Source organism: Linepithema humile, chromosome 3 (genome assembly GCF_040581485.1).
Source record: "Linepithema humile isolate Giens D197 chromosome 3, Lhum_UNIL_v1.0, whole genome shotgun sequence".
In the NCBI taxonomy this organism is placed as follows: Eukaryota; Metazoa; Arthropoda; class Insecta; order Hymenoptera; family Formicidae; genus Linepithema; species Linepithema humile.
Window position 1 is genome coordinate 11,602,109 of NC_090130.1, and position 18,320 is coordinate 11,620,428.

Below are 18,320 nucleotides of genomic sequence, written 5' to 3' on the forward strand. Positions count from 1 at the left end.
TCGGTTGGTGCACGAATATGCTCGTGCTCGTGGGGTTACTGGTCATAGACTTCGAGTATTCTCGAAGGATTACGAGTGCTCTCGCAATAGGATGTTCACTGGCGAGCAGTGAACAGGATCTGGTAAGAAGGCGTACAGCCGGGCCTCTTTTATACCCGGCTGTCGCCCGACTGGCGAAGGATCGGCAAGCATCGGCAGTTTTTTTTTGTATATATTTATTTAGATGAATTTAAATCAGAGGGTAGTATTTTTCCACTTTGTGAAAGCTTCAAATATCAAATTTTATTCATTACTAATAATAGACATACCATTAGAAAGTAATTTATCCTTCATCATATTTTCATATTTGTCGTTGAAGAAACGTAAGAAATTGTTGAGATCCAACCTAAAAAGAATAAAAAAATACTTTTACTATGTATTACATATGTAGAAATAAAAAAGAAACATATAAAAATATTAAATTTACAATATAAATGCAGGATGCCGAAAATGGAAATTAATATCTTCATTTCATGTTCAGTCGCAAATTTAGTCGTTTTTAATGAAAATTATTTGAAAAAAATTGAAAATATTGATATTTATTTTTAATTAATCTTTACGAAAAATCAATCTAAAAGTAATCTTATAAATAGAATCACACATTTATCTGTTCTTTTAGATACATCAATTTTTCTTGTAATTATCTGATGTAAAAAAATGTAAGATTACGTAAATTGTTATTTTTTAAATAACTGTTTTTTTCAAAGCTTTCATTTAAAAAATGATAGGAATCAATAGATATAAATAGTACACAATAGGTTTTCAAAAATATACTGCTTATATACAAAAAAGTAATTAAAAAACTACAATAAATTAAATTTTTTATAAATAAAGCTATTCTATGTGCTTTTATAAGTCGACTTTCTTTTCATTTAAAAAATCTATATTATATCGATTCTCAAAAGTCTCGAATCTCGATGCGGATTATTTCTCGCTGTCAAGTCAATTCATCAATATCATTCATATCTGATAGCTCTTGATTATCGCGTCAATTTATGAATTGTTAAAATTAAAGTCTGTTTTAGTCTTTGCATAATACATTATATAATGTATAATCAATTCGCTATTAATGTGTTATGCAAAGATTAAAAATTGCGAAAGAAAACGTCGATGAAAGATTATGTGTTATAGAATTTTATATAAACTAACCTGCCTGTTGCAAAATAGTTTTGCATTTTCAATATTTTATTATCTCGGTTTCTGTTTTTAATAGTTGTATAATGCTCAGTAGTTTCGGTTGTTTTTAAATGTTTCAGTTTTATTTCTTCGTCAGTTATTAATATTCGCAGATTATCTGTAAGCATATTATTTTTTCAAAGTTTGTTTACTTTATATATAAAATGGAAAAAAAATATTAATGAGAACATTACCTAAGAAACTCCAGACATTTTCATGAGATTTACTGAATTTTCTTCCTGCTATGTTATGGAAAGTTTCTGTTATATTATTTGTCCTTACAGGACAATCATAAACGCTGATTTTTGATGCTAGTGGTAACCAAGTTTTGCGTACATATGTTAAAAAATCATTAACAGCAGGATATTCATGAGAAATTTGATCGACTTCAAATTGTATAAAGGAAAGTGCTTCCTCAAAACAATCAGAAGGAACTAATGCCATACTCATAGTCATTGATAAAATGTTTCTTGGTGCATCCATTAAGCCTAATCGCCGCCAATGACGCAAAAGTGCCTGTAAGTAAATATTTATGTATTATTAATAACTGGTTTATGTAAATAATATAGAATAAACATAAAAAATAAATTATGTAAAATTATAATGCACACTTGATTATAGTGAAACCAACACCCATGTGCTGCTGCTGCTGGAAATTGTTCATTTATCACTTTCATGGCTGCTGTTTCATAGTCGCTCATTATAAATTTTACATTATGTTGAAGCATTGGCACTAACTCTAGAATTTTGTTCCAAATAGCTCTGTACATATTACTAGAACGACTTTCACACAGGATAAAGATCATAGCAATACCCTGCAAAATAAACAAATTACAGTATTTCTATTATAATTAAGCAATGAATAAGAGTATGAGATAAAGCATCAATTGATATTGTTCAAATCATGATTTTATTGTTTTTTAAAGAAAAAACATATTTAAAAGGCTCATAGATTTATTATAAAGAATAAGAGGAATCATATACTTTTATATAATTTATAACTTTATAATATACATATAAAATAAATATTAAATTATATTTTTTTTAAACTACTTTTTTTAAACTTGACATTTTCTATGTTTATATTATAAAAGAATGAAATTAGTATTTGTTAATAAAATAAATTAATTTATATTACAACTTTTTCATATTATCTTTTTTTATGATTTATTGAGTAATATTATTCATATGCGATATTTTAACTAGTGATAATTCATGTTATAATATATTTTTATGACTTACTACATTCATATATCGAGTATGTAGTGTATACATTTGAAAGTTAACATTATTTAAATGTATTACTTTTAACCTCTTAAATAGTAGACTCGTGTGTATTAATAATGATACTCGGTATAAACTGTGAGGATGACGAGTCAGTAGTTGGATATTCTTTTATAATAATTAATTTGTTAAAACTTTATGATTATCCATACATGACTTTTATATACAACTAATTTTATTGCATTGATAATGGTCGCGTACTTGACCGAAACATCTACAGTTTTTAACATCAAAAATTTAATAAATGAACATTAAGAGTTTTAACAAATTAATTATTACAAAAGAACATCCAATTCTGGCTCGTCATCCTCACAGTTTATACCGAGTATCGTTATATATTATTTTTATTGTATACATATACATATACATATACATATACATATATAGAAACAATATACTGTGTGTGTATTATAAGATATACAAACTTACATTAAATGTGCCATCGACATAAAGTTCTGTTGATTTTTATAATTCTTGCAATAGCTCATTACTTGAAAATATTAATGTTTTTTTTCCATCGCTGCAAGTTACATTTCCTTTGTAAAATTTTTCAAGAGGTTGGTAAGTTGATAAATTCGTAGCAAGAGTCTCCATATCTTTTGGTAAAGTTTGGCGAAGTTTGATTCTTTCACGGTACAATGTAGTTTTCAATGTTGCATATGATAATGTTGTGGCTGCTTCAGGATATCTATATTACAAACAAATATCTGTATTACAACAAATATAAGTTACAAGCAACAATAATAAATTCTTATATTAATTACAGAATTAAAATTGATATCTCAAGAAAGAGTGTATGTAATATCTATGATTCATGTTTTAACAAATCTATGATTCATATTTAAAGTCAAATGAAAGCGTACAAAATTCAGAAATAAATTGAACAAGTAGGTAGTATAGACATTATATGATATGTACAATATTTCTTCAAATGTTCTCTAATTTGTTCTTATTAACTAGTATTTGTGAGAAATGATCTTATTTAGAGCAAAATTATTTGTAAACAAATTATTCGTTTTTCTGCAAAAAATTTGTATATTTGATCCTTAATTTTATTTAATTTTGTTTAACTTCTTTGTAGAATATACACATATATTTATATAAGACATAAAATGTCATTATTTAATCGTACTAAATTTACCAAAAAAAGAAACAATAGCAGAAAACATTGCACAAATAACAATCAATAAAATCATTATATTAATCAATTCTTAAAAACTTCTGTTTCCTACTTTAATATGTAAATAAAAATTGTCAATCTCCATGACTATTCAAATAAAACAATAAAAAATGAATTGTTACGTCCTGATTCAAGATGCGAACATGAGAATATTACGATGGAGACTAAAATTAGCGGAATACGATTATGAAGTGGAATATAAAGCAGGCAAAATGAATGTAAACGCAGATGCATTATCACGAAATCCTATAAACTTTGAAGAAGTCGATTGTAAACCAGTTAGAAAGGGCAGACAGAAACGAAAAATCTCTAAAGATGCTAAAACAATCTTAAAAACGCAAAGAGAATTTGACGAAGAAGAAGATAATTATAAATTGTATCTCTCCGATTCTTCAGAGGAAGATGATAATTACGAACTACGCCTTTCTGACACTGAAGAAAATGATGATTACAAATCACATCTTTCTGATAGCGAGGAAGAAAATTACGAATTACATTTTTCCGACACCGAAGAAAACGAAAATGCAATTAAAAATAATACAGACTCGATACCATTTACCCAAGAAGAATTAGATGAACCAAATCAACAAATAATAGAGAGAGCATTAATTCACAGTCCACCTACACATGACAAAATACTAACAAGAAGTCTGACAGCACGACGTCGAATTACCGATCAAGATGATTTAATAAAAGAGCAAATAGACGATAACATTATATTGTTAGACGATAGAAATGATCCGTCTGATAAAGAAAACAGTGATGAAGACGAGGAACAAGAAGATATAGACAATAACCAAGAGATCAATATCAAAAATTATAGTAAACCCACTATTAATAATTAGCAAATAATAAAAAATAATATAATTGAATCTCGTGATCTATTATTCTTACGTAAAGACAACATAGCATATTTTGTTGATACAAACGGTAAACCTTTAGATTCCGGTTCGCAAAAGTTATTCGAATGAAACAAACTTCCAAATTTAAATAATCTTATGTTAAACCAACCTAAAACCATTAAAGTAAAAAAATTATTATCATATAATATTGCCGATAAGCGAAGAACAACGAGAAGGCCCAACATTAACTTTATCTCGAATCATAACCGCTTTATATAACAAAGGAAACTGTTGAAAATTTAAAAATTGAAACACTTAGTATTGCTAAAACAGATTTCATTAACAATGTACCATGGAACAATGTCAAAAATCAGCTACAATTAATATTCCTTGACGCACCAATTAAATTAATTATTTGCAATGGATTAGTTAAATATCCACCTAGAGATCTACGACCAATAATAATAGGAGAAACGCACTGTTTACCCACTGGGGGACATCGCGGAGTAACTAAAACGTATAATAGAATCAAACATAATTATTACTGGGAAAATCTAAAAATAGATGTACAACGTTTTATCCAACAATGTTTACATTGCCAATTAAAGAAACTAGTTCGCGTAAAAACCAAACAACCTATGATAATTACCGATACACCCGGATCATCTTTCGATAAGGTCGCCATGGATATTGTAGGACCTTTGCCTAAAACCGAACGTGGCAATGAATATATCTTAACTCTACAAGACCAACTCACTAAATTCAGCATGGGAATACCGTTATCCGACCAAACTGCTGAAACGGTAGCCGAAGCTTTCGTCGATCGATTTATTTGTGTATTCGGTTCTCCAAAGGCAATTTTAACAGACCAAGGTAGAAATTTTATCAGTGACTTAATGAAAAAGGTAGCTAAAATATTTAAAATTTGTAAATTCCATACAACCGCATTCCATCCTCAATCAAACGGCTCATTAGAAAGATCACATCACGCATTAGGAGAATATTTAAAGCAATATGCAAGAGAACAAAAACAGTGGGATAGATGGATAAGTCTCGCGATGTATAATTATAACACTAGTGTACATGAAGCAACACACGCCTTACGAATTAATCTTCGGTAAAATAGCACGAATTCCGTCAAATGAACCTCTAGCACCTGGCGATAAATTAGCAACTTACAACAAATATCTTGTAAATTTAGTTAGTCAACTCCACGCAATTCAGAAAAATGCCCGAGAAAACATTGTCGAAGCAAAAATTAAATCGAAAAGACACTATGATAAAAAGATAAACCCACAAACATTCAAACTTGGTGATCAAGTCTTTTTATTAAAAGGCCCTAAACCTGGCAAATTTGGAGATCAATACACAGGACCCCATGAGGTCTTAGAAATATTGAATAGAAATAACGTAAGAATTAAAATAAAAAAGAACAGTCGCGTTGTACACCCTACGAATCTCACACATCAAACCAACTCCTAATAATTAAGTAACTTTATTAATTAAAATAAGTAACTATAAAAAATATATATAAATATATTTTACACAACAACAAATAAAAAAAAATATTAATAAATAAATAAATAATAAATTAGTTAGCAAATAAGGAAATAAGTAATAATAATAACAAGTTTGACAATTAAAGGTGCGCTATATTAATATACCTTAGACGTGCTAAATTTCAGATGGATCTCCGAGGATTTTTAATAATCGCAGTGCTAAATTTTTGGTTACGCGGCACTAAAGGCATAATAGGATATGACTGCGGATCTGCATCGACGAACATTACTACTCTATCATTACTGGGGATAGAGGAATGTGATATACCACAGCCAGAAGTAGCAGCTCAGAAGATTTATATACAATTGCTACAAATTAACGAATTTACCTCCGCGAGAGTTATACAATGCAAAATAGAAATAGACAGATTAATCAGGAGATGCGGAATGTTCTCTCACTCCATGGACGTGTACAACGGAAAGCACGCGTATATAGAAGAAGTATCAAGAGACGCCTGCCAACGAATGCATATGTATGGTACTTACCATGATGTAAGAAGATAGGTGTACCATTGCCGTGAATGCGCAGTCGTCCAAAGTAATGATCGCTCTTCGACCAATCAGGAATTGGTCCAAAATGCTAAAAAGTAATATGGCTGCCAAAATATGTTGACACGGTTGACACCGAAGGTTATTAAATACAATAATATTAAAAGATATTTAAAAACTATGCCAACGTGTTGTGTAAAGAATTGTATAAGTCGTACTGATCATACGCACACAAGAAATTTGAAATTCTTTTTATTTCCAAAAGATGTAAATATTCGTCAGCAATGGCTTAATGCCTGTCAAAAAAATGAAATTGATCTAAAAATTGATTCTGGTAAGTAGATATAATATAATTCATCTATTACAATCTGTGTAGCAAGAGCGTAACCAACATAACTTTTAAGCTATTTATTATAAACAAATAAAAAAAATTATATATAATACATATATTAATAAATACATTATAAAACATATTTTTAGCAAGAGTATGCAATCTCCATTTCAATGATGATTGTTTTGAAATTAAGTGGACAAAACCACGTACAAGCAATATACCTGCCAAACAGATGCAGCGACTGAAAAAAGATTCCATTCCTACTAAAATGTTAAATTTAGAAAAAAGAAAAGTTACAAATAAAATGGAAGAAATAGAAAACGACATTGTACATAAAAACAAAAAGATGAAAGTACCGTGAGTATTCTTTTTATTTAAATAAAATAATTTAAAAGCAAATTTTTAATTCTGCAATACTGCTAATCCATACACATACAAAAAAATAAACAAATAATTTTATACTTTTTTTAGAGTGAGAACAGGCATACCTACTTACACTGAACTTGTGCAATATGTGTATGAAAAAGTCTTCTTCAAAAGAAGATACCATAAAAGAAAAAGCTGAAATTTACAGAGAAGAAGATATCTTGCCATTGGATGTTAAAGAAAATCAACAGACGTATGTTGTACAATTTATATCGCATAATTTTTACTCTATTTTATTCTTACCGTTCTATTCAATTCTATTCTTACATTTTACCATACATTTATTCGTACGTTTTATCGTGTGTCTTTCTGTCTTTTTATTTTTATGTGCAATTTCTTTTTCTTATTATGTGTAAATTCTGTAAGTACAAAAGTTAGTACAAAAATACAAGTTTGTTTTACAGAAATAAAACATTACTTACCTTGTTGAAAAAAGCAGAACAAGAAAAAAAGAATTTGTTGATAGAGAAAAACAGACTTATAGATCAAAATGACAAACTTATTGAGGAAAATCATTTATTAAACATAAAAGTAGAGCAACTACAAACAGATGTACAAGAACTGCAAACAGACGTACAACAATTGCAAACAGACGTACAACAATTGCAAACAGACGTACAACAATTGCAAACAGACGTACAACATAAATCCTGTACTATTACACAATTAGAAGAAGATAAACGGAACGAAGTCAAAAAGATAGCTACAAATGCCTTGAAGAAAGTATTTACTTCTGGACAGATAAAAATGCTAATGTCATCAAATGACAATATTAGAATTAAAAGGTCATCCGAGGATATCACATCTGCTATAAACTTAAGATCGTTAAGTCCAAAGGCGTATCGATATTTGAGAGAAATAAAAAAGATACCATTGCCATGCGAATCAACCTTACAAAACTGGTGTGCAACATTCAATATTCCACCCGGCATTTTAAAAAATGTTCTTAAGATTATGAAAGACAAAGGACATGATCTCTGCACAATTGAAAAATTAACTGTATTAACATTTGATGAATTATATATATCAAATAAAGTGGATTTAGAACGAAAGGAACAGAAGAGATTTATGGGCCTCACAAAACATGCCAGTTTGTGATGGCTCGGGGATTATTCAAGAAATGGAAGCAGCCTGTTTATTATAATTTTGATAAAACAATGTCCCCAGATATTCTCTTGACTGTGATAAACAATCTGTATCAATCAAATTATATTGTTGTGGCTGTAACATGTGACATGGGACCAACAAATATGAAATTATGGAATAAGTTAAATATTGGAATCCATGCTACTATTGATACTGAACAGAATAATATGAAGAAAGATGTTAAAAACAAAATTTCATTACACATCCGGCAGACAATTCTCTCAAAATTTTTTTCTATGCCGACGTTCCTCATTTACTAAAACTGGCTAGAAATAACTTATTTGATTCTGGATTTGCAATTGAAAAAGATTACATTAATAAGAATTGTTTAGAAGAGTTATTAGCAATCAATGTAGGAGATTTGAAAATAGCTCATAAATTAAGTAGAGCACATTTGGATGTGAAAGGGACACAGCGACAAAATGTAAAAATGGCAGCGCAAATCTTTTCTAATAGAAATGCAACAGCAATTCAGTGGTGTGGAGAAAATGGCTTATTAAATTGCAAACAGTGGAAAAAGACTGCTGAAGTACTGAAATTATTTAATGATTGGATCGATGTTTTTAATAGCAAGAAAAAATATGAACATAGTGACAGGTGTGCATATGGAATTAATTTAGAAAAGCAAAATAAAATTATCAATGACATGAACCAATTTATTAAAAAACTTCGAGTTGGACAAAGATCAACGTTATTACCATTTCAAAAAGGAATTTTACTATGTAACAAGTCTCTAGTAGAAATGTTTTTATATATTCAAGAAAAGTATTCGTCTGAGGTTTTTCAAGCGGAATATTTGCTGACAAGCAGATTAAATCAAGACATACTAGAGAATTTATTCTCATACTTGAGAATGATGGGTGGAGCACATGATCACCCAACACCTGTGGAATTACGGAATAGATTAAAATGGTACATTTTAGGTAAACACTCAGGACACGCAATTTCACCAGGTGAAAATACTGCGGGAGACAGCAGTTCCACAACCTTAATAGATATCCAAGATACGCGTTGCGATAATTTTACAACTCCAACGTGCTCACATTTTCTATCAAACGAGAATGAAATCATAACTAGAGAAGAAGAGGAAATATTTATGGGCATTCCTAAATTAGAAAAAAATTGCACAAGAACAGAAGAGGAAGCAATGGAAAAAAATAATGCGGAAGAGGAAGAAAATGGTGAAGGTATATATTGTAAAATTTGAATTTTTTTGAATAATAATCTTTCTTGTATCATGGTTTTATCGATACTTCCAGCTCTAAATTTAGATAGTTATAAACCTACTGTTGAAGAAGTAGAGCTGCTAGAAAGTTTCGAGCAAGTAATAGCTCATGAAATAATAGAAAAAAACGCTCTTTTATACATTGCCGGTTACGTGGCACACCGATTTCGTAATGAATATGATAATTTAGATGTTCCTACAAAAATGCTTCCTGATGTATCTAATGATTGGCTTTCTTTCCTATCCCGAGGAAACTGCATGTATCCTTCTGCACCCTTCCAAAGAGCAGCTGAGATAATGAACGAGGAATTTGAAATTTTTCATGGAAATTTTTTTAGTACAGAAGATAAAATATTTGATAAATTAACTGAAATTGTCAATGCAAGAATTAATAATAAGTTTCCCACAAAAGTAATTGCATGCCTTGTACGTACTAGAACGTACATTAGAGTTAGAAAAATAAACAGAGAAATTATTGCAAATAATTATATTAAGAAAAAAGAAAAAAAAATATACAAGTTGGGCAACAAGCAATATACATCGAAACAATAATAATGCGTTAAAATGGAAATAAAAATAAAAATGAAGTAAAAATGCATGTAATATTTTTTAATTTTTTAAAGTAATTTATAATTTCCCAAAACTATATTATAATTCAATTATTTTATACATGCTTAATTTGTTTCAGATTATTCGTACGGAATTGCTTTTCTAAAGCAGAATGTAAAATAGATTTGATCCTACGAAGAAGACTACAAAATATACATAACAGGATTTTAGTTTACAGAATATTTTATAAACACTTCTGTGCTACAACACGCAGATGTAACAATTAGAATATTCTGCATTATTTTCGAATGAAAAGTGTTCCGACTGTGCGATGCATTGATACATCTTTTTAAGATATTTTTTTTATATATTTATAAAATATAAAGTTATTATTATAAGAGATATTAAATATATGTGTATTCACACATTTGTGTTGGAAACACTTAATTTTCTATATAATATTTATTAATTGATATTATTTATTATTGTGGGTAATTGTCATTTATTGCTACTGTATTTTATATTGCAAATTTATTATTTTCATAAGATATTTTTATAAATTTTAATTACATTTTAATAATATGATAATTCTATATTAGAATTTCGCGGATGCATTTTGGACCACGTTTGATTGGCTGTCCTATCATGCTGACGTCATACGGCTGCCATTATGCGCAATGGTACACCTATCTTCTTACATCATGGTACTTACCATGGTATAAAGACAAGGGTATGCTCATGCGCATGACCAATCAGCGGTTTTGTTCTTGATTACGTCATAACAAGCGCCAAATTTAAAGCATATAAATTTGACATTAGTAATTTTAAAAGAATTTTTGATTAAATAATATATTAATTTGATTAGTGTGAATAATGGATTATATATATATATATATATATATATATATATATATATATATATAGAAATAATCTAATTTTAAATGCAGGTATAGGATTAATCAACACACACACACACATTAATACTAGAATTTTATTTTTTTATTAGTAAATTTAATTAATTTTTTTTTTCGTTTTCTTAGTTTTGAAGCAACAAGTTCTTTATTTATTTTGTTAATTCTAATATAAGTTCTAGTCCTAATTAGGCATAATATCACCTTTTTCGAAATATCGGCGTGTAATTTGGGTGATATTAAGTTGTACAAAGTTTTAGAAATATATTTTTCCTTACGTAGAATTGTACCGTAAAATTTTTCAAATTCTGTATTTACTATCCTAGCAGTCTGCAACCACTGTTCCGAGGGATACATACATTTTCTGCGTGAAATAAATTGAAGCCAACTTATATCGCTGGGAACATCCATGTGTCTCGTTTCTAAACCTAGTGTGCTATATTTGTTTTTAAACCGAAATGCAACGTATCCTGCTACATATTTTAATGCCTCTTCTTCTATGATGTCACTTATATCTAATTTATCTAACGATAACAATAGCTGTTCTTCTTCATAAGTTGGAGTGAAAGAACATAGTTCAAATGAAATACAATTATTATTTTCGCATACGCACGATTTATTGCAGCAATGCATAGATTCTTCTTCATTGATTTGTTCCCTACTATCTAACGATGCTTGCATATTTATTAACAAAGATTCGTCAAGATCGGGAGAAGAATGGTCGATTTCTTCGCTTTCTTGAATATTTGATTTTGATGATAACAAATCACTTGAATGTTTACCTAAAATATAGCGCTTTAAACGAAATTTGAAGTCTAGAGCATTCGGGTGATCGTAAGTGGCTCCCAATGATCGGATAAAAGAAAAGAAGTGTTCCAGTAAGTCCTGGTTTAAGCGGTACGTCGTTATGTAAGAAATATCGTAGGTGTCATATTTCTCCTGTAAGTACGGCAGTAACTGTTGCAAGGAAGTGTTGCTTACGCAAATTCCTTTTTGAAAGCTCAATATATTCTTATGCTTTCCGATTTGGCATTCGCTTATAAATGCAGTCATTTGATCTAATATTTCATTTTGTTTCTGGATATGCACACCATAAGCACATTTTCCTTCTACTTTATAAAACTTGGATTTAGCATTGAATACGTCGAACCAGTCATTGCAGAGCTGAATAAACATAACGGTATCTTGAACCTCAATATTTTGCAAAAAGCCTTTTTCAGAACACCATCTTATTGCATGTGCTGTTGTATTAGACAGTAGCTGCGCAGCAGGCAAAACCTTTTGCCTATCTGAACCTTGTACGGTTAAATGATCATCTGTAATTTTGTGTGCTATTTTCAAATCTTTAGAATTTAAAGATATCAATTTCTGAATAACTGAGCTTTCTATTTTTTTTCCTTTCCAATAGAAACTATCATCAAGAAAATGATTTCTTAGCAATTTCAATAGATGCGGCATATCTGCAAACACAAATATTTGCAAGTCATTGCAAACTGGATTCTGAAAATAACATTTTTTAGGATGCATGCCAATCTCTAATTCCAACCACAATTTCATATTTCCTGGTCCCATATCACTCGTTACAGCTACCACTGTATATTCAGAATCATGCAATTTTGAAATGATCTCAAAAAGAGTGCTTACATCCATCGATTTATCATACTGATAATAAATAGGCTGTTTCCAGCTCGAGAAAAGGCTACGTACCATTACGCATTGACAGGTCCTATGAGGACCAATAACTTGTTCTGTTTCCCGATCTATACTTATTTTATTACTTAAATACATTTCGTCAAATGTAAGCACAACTAGTTTTTCGACATCAAACATGCATTTTTTCTTAGCTTTCATCACATCAAGCACAACAAAAAGAACACCTGTCTCAATACGAACTCGGTTTGCCCACCTTCGAAGTGTTGACAAGCCAGGAAGCGGTATTTTCATGACATTTTTCATGTATCGGTATCCCTTTGGGCTTGCACACCGCAACGATACAGCATTCGCGATGTCTACGGAAGACCACTTGACTTTACTCAATGATGGATTTAACAGAAGTCGGATCTGTCCTGGAGTAAAAAATTTTCCCAGCAGCTCATACATTCTGTTTTCGAAGCGTTCATTTTCTGTTTTTATCCGTTGTTCAAGTTCGTAAACCTTTGCTTTCATCGCAGCGTTCTCGAGTAAAATGTCTTCTCTGAAAATATAAAATAAAATTAATAAAGTAAGTATATATAATTGTAAGTAGTAAGTATATAATTGTAAATTTCTTCAAAGATTTACTATGATTTAATGCTTTTTTTATTACATTGTGTCTTATAAAACTTACATTTTAGAAAATGGCAACACTTTATTATCTGTGGATACTGTGGATGATGAAGCATCACCAGATACTGGCGAAGACACTGGAAATGCTTCAATAGTTATTGGAACGTCACTGGTTCCTGACAAAGGCACTACTTCAGTCAACGAAGCATTACTCGACATTTGCTGAGACATTTCTTCGTGGAATGTATTTGCAACTGATACTGGTAGAGGCACTGCTGTATAAGAGGCTCTTGCAGTTGACAAAGCTGCCTGATCAAACTCATCCTTGGTTAAAACACTAGATGTTGGAGGAAGATGCAATGTAGGAATAGCATCCAAATGTAACTTTCTCTCTTTACAAGGACTATAATGAAGCATTTGTTGCTGCAAAGACTTCACGAAGCACGTTTCATCAAAATGCTTAGAACATATCCTAGCTAGACAAACAAAAAAATAAACTTATATTATTAACAATGTTGGTGTACAATTTGCATAGTGTCGGTATATAATTTGCTTACAACAATTCCTTATAAAGGGAACAAGTCAGTTGCAAATACATTCCACGAAGAAATGTCAGGAAAACGTTTTTTAGAAGTTGCAAAAATACTTTAAATTCAAAGTTTTGCTGTAAATTTTTACAATTTTACTGCGAACTTTTAGTTCTATTACTAAATTTTTTAGGTTAACTACGAAGTAAAGCTACTAATAAAAAATATTTTCGCGAAGTTAAAAGGCGTTTACCGTTAGGGATTAAGAACAAAAAGTTGTAATAGTTGTTGTAAAAAGAGTGTTTGCTCTTAATAAATAAATAAATAACAAAACTTACCAGTTTGAACGTTTACATCTTTTCCGCATGCTTTGCGCCACTGTTCAGCAATTTCGAGGTCTTTTGGAAAAGTAAAATATTTGATATTACTTTTCTCAATTTTCCTCGTTTTTGCCAAATAATTACCGCATCCTTTCACTGTACAAGTCATCGTAAAAACTTTAGCTCTTCGATTTGTGCTATGCATGGACGCTATGAATTACGGCCGAGAACAACCAATCGCGTTCTCGCATCAAAACCAACCAATCCGCGTATACCGAAATGTGACGTAGTCAAGAACATGCGCGGCACAAGACCAGTTTTAAATAAATAATAAGCATACCCTTGTTTTTATACCATGGTACTTACAAAATCGGGAACACTCGAATAACAGGATTGAAATCCAATCAAACTGCAACACGACCGGTAACACTGGCCGGACACATGAACAATAATGGCACCTGTTCCGGAACAACGTATAGCGATCCATTTGGCACATGGGAAAAAGCCGTGGTACTCGCAACCATAAAAATTACACTACAGGATTATATAGCTGACGTGAAGATAAACACGAACCGAGTCCAACTGAGGTCTGGAGTGACCTGCGCGTTGAGCGCAACACATTGCACTGACATCGAGGGTGGGGATACCTACTGGGCATCCATGCCCACGGATACCTGCAGGTTCGGCACTTATGGAGTATTATATGAACGATATGCACACAGAATAATAGACGTCGTCAACAAACAACAGCAAATTGTTTATTCCATGACAACAGAAGACACAGTTTTTGCATTGGCAAGCAGAGACTCCTATTCGACTTGTGGATACACTCTTTTCCACACGGAACATCCAAAATTAGTAATTTTCGAAACTCACCAGGCGTAGCAATTTTTAAAAAAGAATCACGCATAGCTAATTTGGACATCTTCACCTATATGAACTCTAAATTTGTATATGTAGAGAAACATGTGCGGACTCAATTTAGTGAACTATACAAGAATATTTTACTGCAACAATGTCAGCTCGAACAGAAAATATTACACAATTCATTAGCCATAGCCACCCAATCGCCGGATGTCTTCGCTTATCACTTCATGAAGGGACCAGGATACATGGCCTTACTGGCTGGCGAAGTAATACACATAGTAAAATGTGTGCCTGTCGAAGTAAGAGTAGCACACACCGAAGAATGCTATGATCAATTGCCTGTGACGCGAGAAAACAGAACACAATTTTTAACACCGCAAACCCATATACTGTTACGACAAGGAACGCAGATTACGTGCAATTTATTCGCACCACCCATGTATCTTCTGGGAGATGCATGGTATAGACTCACTCCTAAACCAATACATACAGTACCGCCGATGACCATGAAACCGATGACAACACCTAGCTGGAAATACATTAGCCCCGGATCACTTGCTACCAGCGGCATATATACTGAAAGAGATTTAAGCGATCTCAGGGATCATATTATGTTTCCTGCTGAGAGACCAGCAATGTTAAACACCTTGGCCAGAGGAATAATGGGCCACTCTACGATTATGCACGATGGAGGATCTTTTGCAAACTTCTTAGATGAGGCATCAGTTGAAAAAATAGCTATCTCGGCATGGCAGAAATTTTGGAATCGATTCCTAATTTTCGGCAATATAAGCGCTGAATTTTTAGGAATTTACTTGGCAGTAAAAGCAGTAAAACTAATACTGGATACCATTGTGCATGGCTATGCTCTACACACAGTATACGGATGGTCCATATACCTGCTTGGAGCCATCTGGGACTCGTTAATTCAGCTCCTATTACACTTAAAACTGAAAAAACCACGCGATGAAAACCGAGAAGCTACACAACCATCCGCAGAACAAAACCCGATAGAAGACTCTTCACAGAGGGGAACCTACCCCCTACTACCTGCAAAGGACGCATCCACTTATACATTCGCACTGAAGGATTGACCGCTTGATTTCTCTTTCCCTTAAAGAAAAAAAAATAATAAAAAAAAAGGGGGGGAGACGGAAAGAAAAACAGAAAAAAAAGAGAAATACATAAACAACAGCTTTCCTATCAACTTTACACAAGCGCCAACTTTGATTTTACGCATTTTATTGTTTTATCTATTTTAATCTGTTTCGCTCCTTATTATGAGGTCTCGCAGTTGCGACTCAAAATTCGCACCTAACCCCAACACCACCTTTTTGTTTATAGAAACATGGAGATCGAACACCTCGATACTCAAAAACTGAGCCGCTCGCCGTTTGCTGTTAAAATAGTAAAGGTGTTTTCGCCTACGCTAATTTGGATTCACTTGGAAAATAGTAAAGAATCCTTCCAAAATATGATGGAGGACTTCAACCAGCGGATGAACAAACGCCGATTTTTCCACTCGAATACAAAACTAGGTGACATTGTTGCCCTTGAAACAAGAGGAGGATGGCAACGCGGCATCGTTACGAAGATAAACGGAGATGAGACAGTGCAGATAGGCCTCCGAGACTGGGGCGTGTATGTTCGCCATGCAATAGCTGAACTCTACCATCTCGAGGAGAGGTTCAAAGAATATTACTGGTAAGCTGTGCCATGTAGCTTAGCCTACACAGCCCCCGCCACTACAGGACCCACATGGTCTCGTAGGGCCATAAATGTCACTCGAAGCATCACAGAACAGCAAACCGGAATTATGCAGATAATCAAACCAATTCGGGACGAAGGTGCACTCATCAAATTAGATATCAAGAACGAAACTAACAACGTCTACCACAACCTCAGAGACTTATTAATAGAATTAGGAGTTGCGCAAAAAATAGCGAATATAGCCACACACACCGTACCATCCGCGTTGAGCTAAAACGCATAAGAATATACACATAATTAGTGCTATAATCACAAATAATAACTAATAAAAATAACAAAAAAAATATACATATATATATATATATATTATGTTTGTTATTAGGCAAAAGAAAAGTTTTTATAAAAAAAAAGGGAAAAAAATTTTTTTTTTATATAATTATCTTTTATAAAAAATTATCTTTAAATTATCTTCTATAAGAGAGAAAATACATAAATATATATACATATATATTCAATAGTATAAGTAATAACCATAATACATACATATATATATATATATAAATACGCATATATACACGGCTAAAATAATGTTAAAAAATATCTATATATACATATATCTCTATATATCAAACATATATATAGTACAAAAAAAAAAAAAAAAAAAAAAAAATTTTTACTAACTACCTCAATAAATAATCAAACATATAATCTTATATACATATATACATATATATAGATACATACTTCTAAAAGCATATATATATATATATATCTAAGTAAATAAGCAAAATAATTAACTTAGACGTAGGATTAACTTCTAGTAAATATTCTACTTAATACATACATAAATAAATAATGTCGTATACTTAAGGGATTTTCATATATCCGTAATCCTCTCATAAGTAAATCTTAGATAAAGTGGAATCCTTTTTATTAACAATTTGCTATAGGGAGAATTACTTGATGATCAGTCACAGTATAGAATGTCAGAGTACCAACTTTTACAAATACAAAAAAGAGGGAGAAAGAAGAAGAAATATCTATACATACATCGAGGAGTAAAGTGCCACTAATCCACTTGACGCTACACTGAAAGATCACCCTGGAGTCTGCTCGCTGCTCACGGAACTTAATGTACGACTGCCCTGATTGGAAAAATACGTTAATTGTGGTAGACTACCACAATTCCCGTCACCAGTGTTGTCATAATCCGGTGACTAAGGACAAACCTGAGTACGCACCTATCACATCACCCTACCTGATCCATGAGATCAACCCATGTGAAGGTTGCGGAAACTTTATTAATAACAATGAAGATAAGAAAACTGTACAGAGAAGTTCCTGTGTAAAGATGAAAGCCGAGCTGGGGCCAAGGGATGGAGAAGATAAGTGACTATCCAGAAAAGCAATAAAAGGGAACATGTGGTTGGACTGACCTGCGGGCCTTCGTACGTGACATTTTTGGGACACG

General features: G+C 31.7%; 2 protein-coding genes, 1 long non-coding RNA gene and 1 pseudogene across 3 annotated transcripts; 3 read left to right on the forward strand and 1 right to left on the reverse strand.

Moving 5' to 3' along the window:
* Positions 1-267: 267 nt before the first annotated feature.
* LOC136998389 (uncharacterized) lies at positions 268-3,399 on the reverse strand. The gene is made up of 2 exons (XR_010888953.1): positions 1,827-3,399; positions 268-1,731 (listed from the first exon to the last, which is right to left on the reverse strand). It is a non-coding gene; the product is annotated as an uncharacterized lncRNA (long non-coding RNA).
* A 423-nt stretch (positions 3,400-3,822) lies between these two features.
* LOC136998745 (protein IWS1 homolog) lies at positions 3,823-4,524 on the forward strand. Its single transcript, XM_067351855.1, has one exon. The coding sequence runs from the start codon at positions 3,823-3,825 to the stop codon at positions 4,522-4,524; it is 702 nt and encodes a 233-aa protein (XP_067207956.1).
* Positions 4,525-5,260: 736 nt separating this feature from the next.
* LOC105679406 (uncharacterized) lies at positions 5,261-16,233 on the forward strand (annotated as a pseudogene).
* Positions 6,581-9,473, forward strand: LOC136998388 (uncharacterized). The gene is made up of 2 exons (XM_067350961.1): positions 6,581-6,903; positions 7,050-9,473. Exons 1-2 carry the CDS (start codon positions 6,687-6,689, stop codon positions 7,262-7,264), a joined length of 432 nt encoding a protein of 143 aa, XP_067207062.1. The 5' UTR covers positions 6,581-6,686; the 3' UTR covers positions 7,265-9,473.
* Positions 16,234-18,320: the final 2,087 nt, after the last annotated feature.

What these genes read in the sequence shown, in the direction of transcription:
- LOC136998388 (XM_067350961.1), top strand. Translation starts at nt 6,687, where the DNA reads ATGTTGACACGGTTGACACCGAAGGTTATTAAATACAATAATATTAAA. An exon ending in TGATCTAAAAATTGATTCTG is followed by an intron (nt 6,904 to 7,049) that starts GTAAGTAGATAT and finishes ACATATTTTTAG; the next exon opens with CAAGAGTATGCAATCTCCAT.
- LOC136998745 (XM_067351855.1), top strand. Translation starts at nt 3,823, where the DNA reads ATGAGAATATTACGATGGAGACTAAAATTAGCGGAATACGATTATGAA.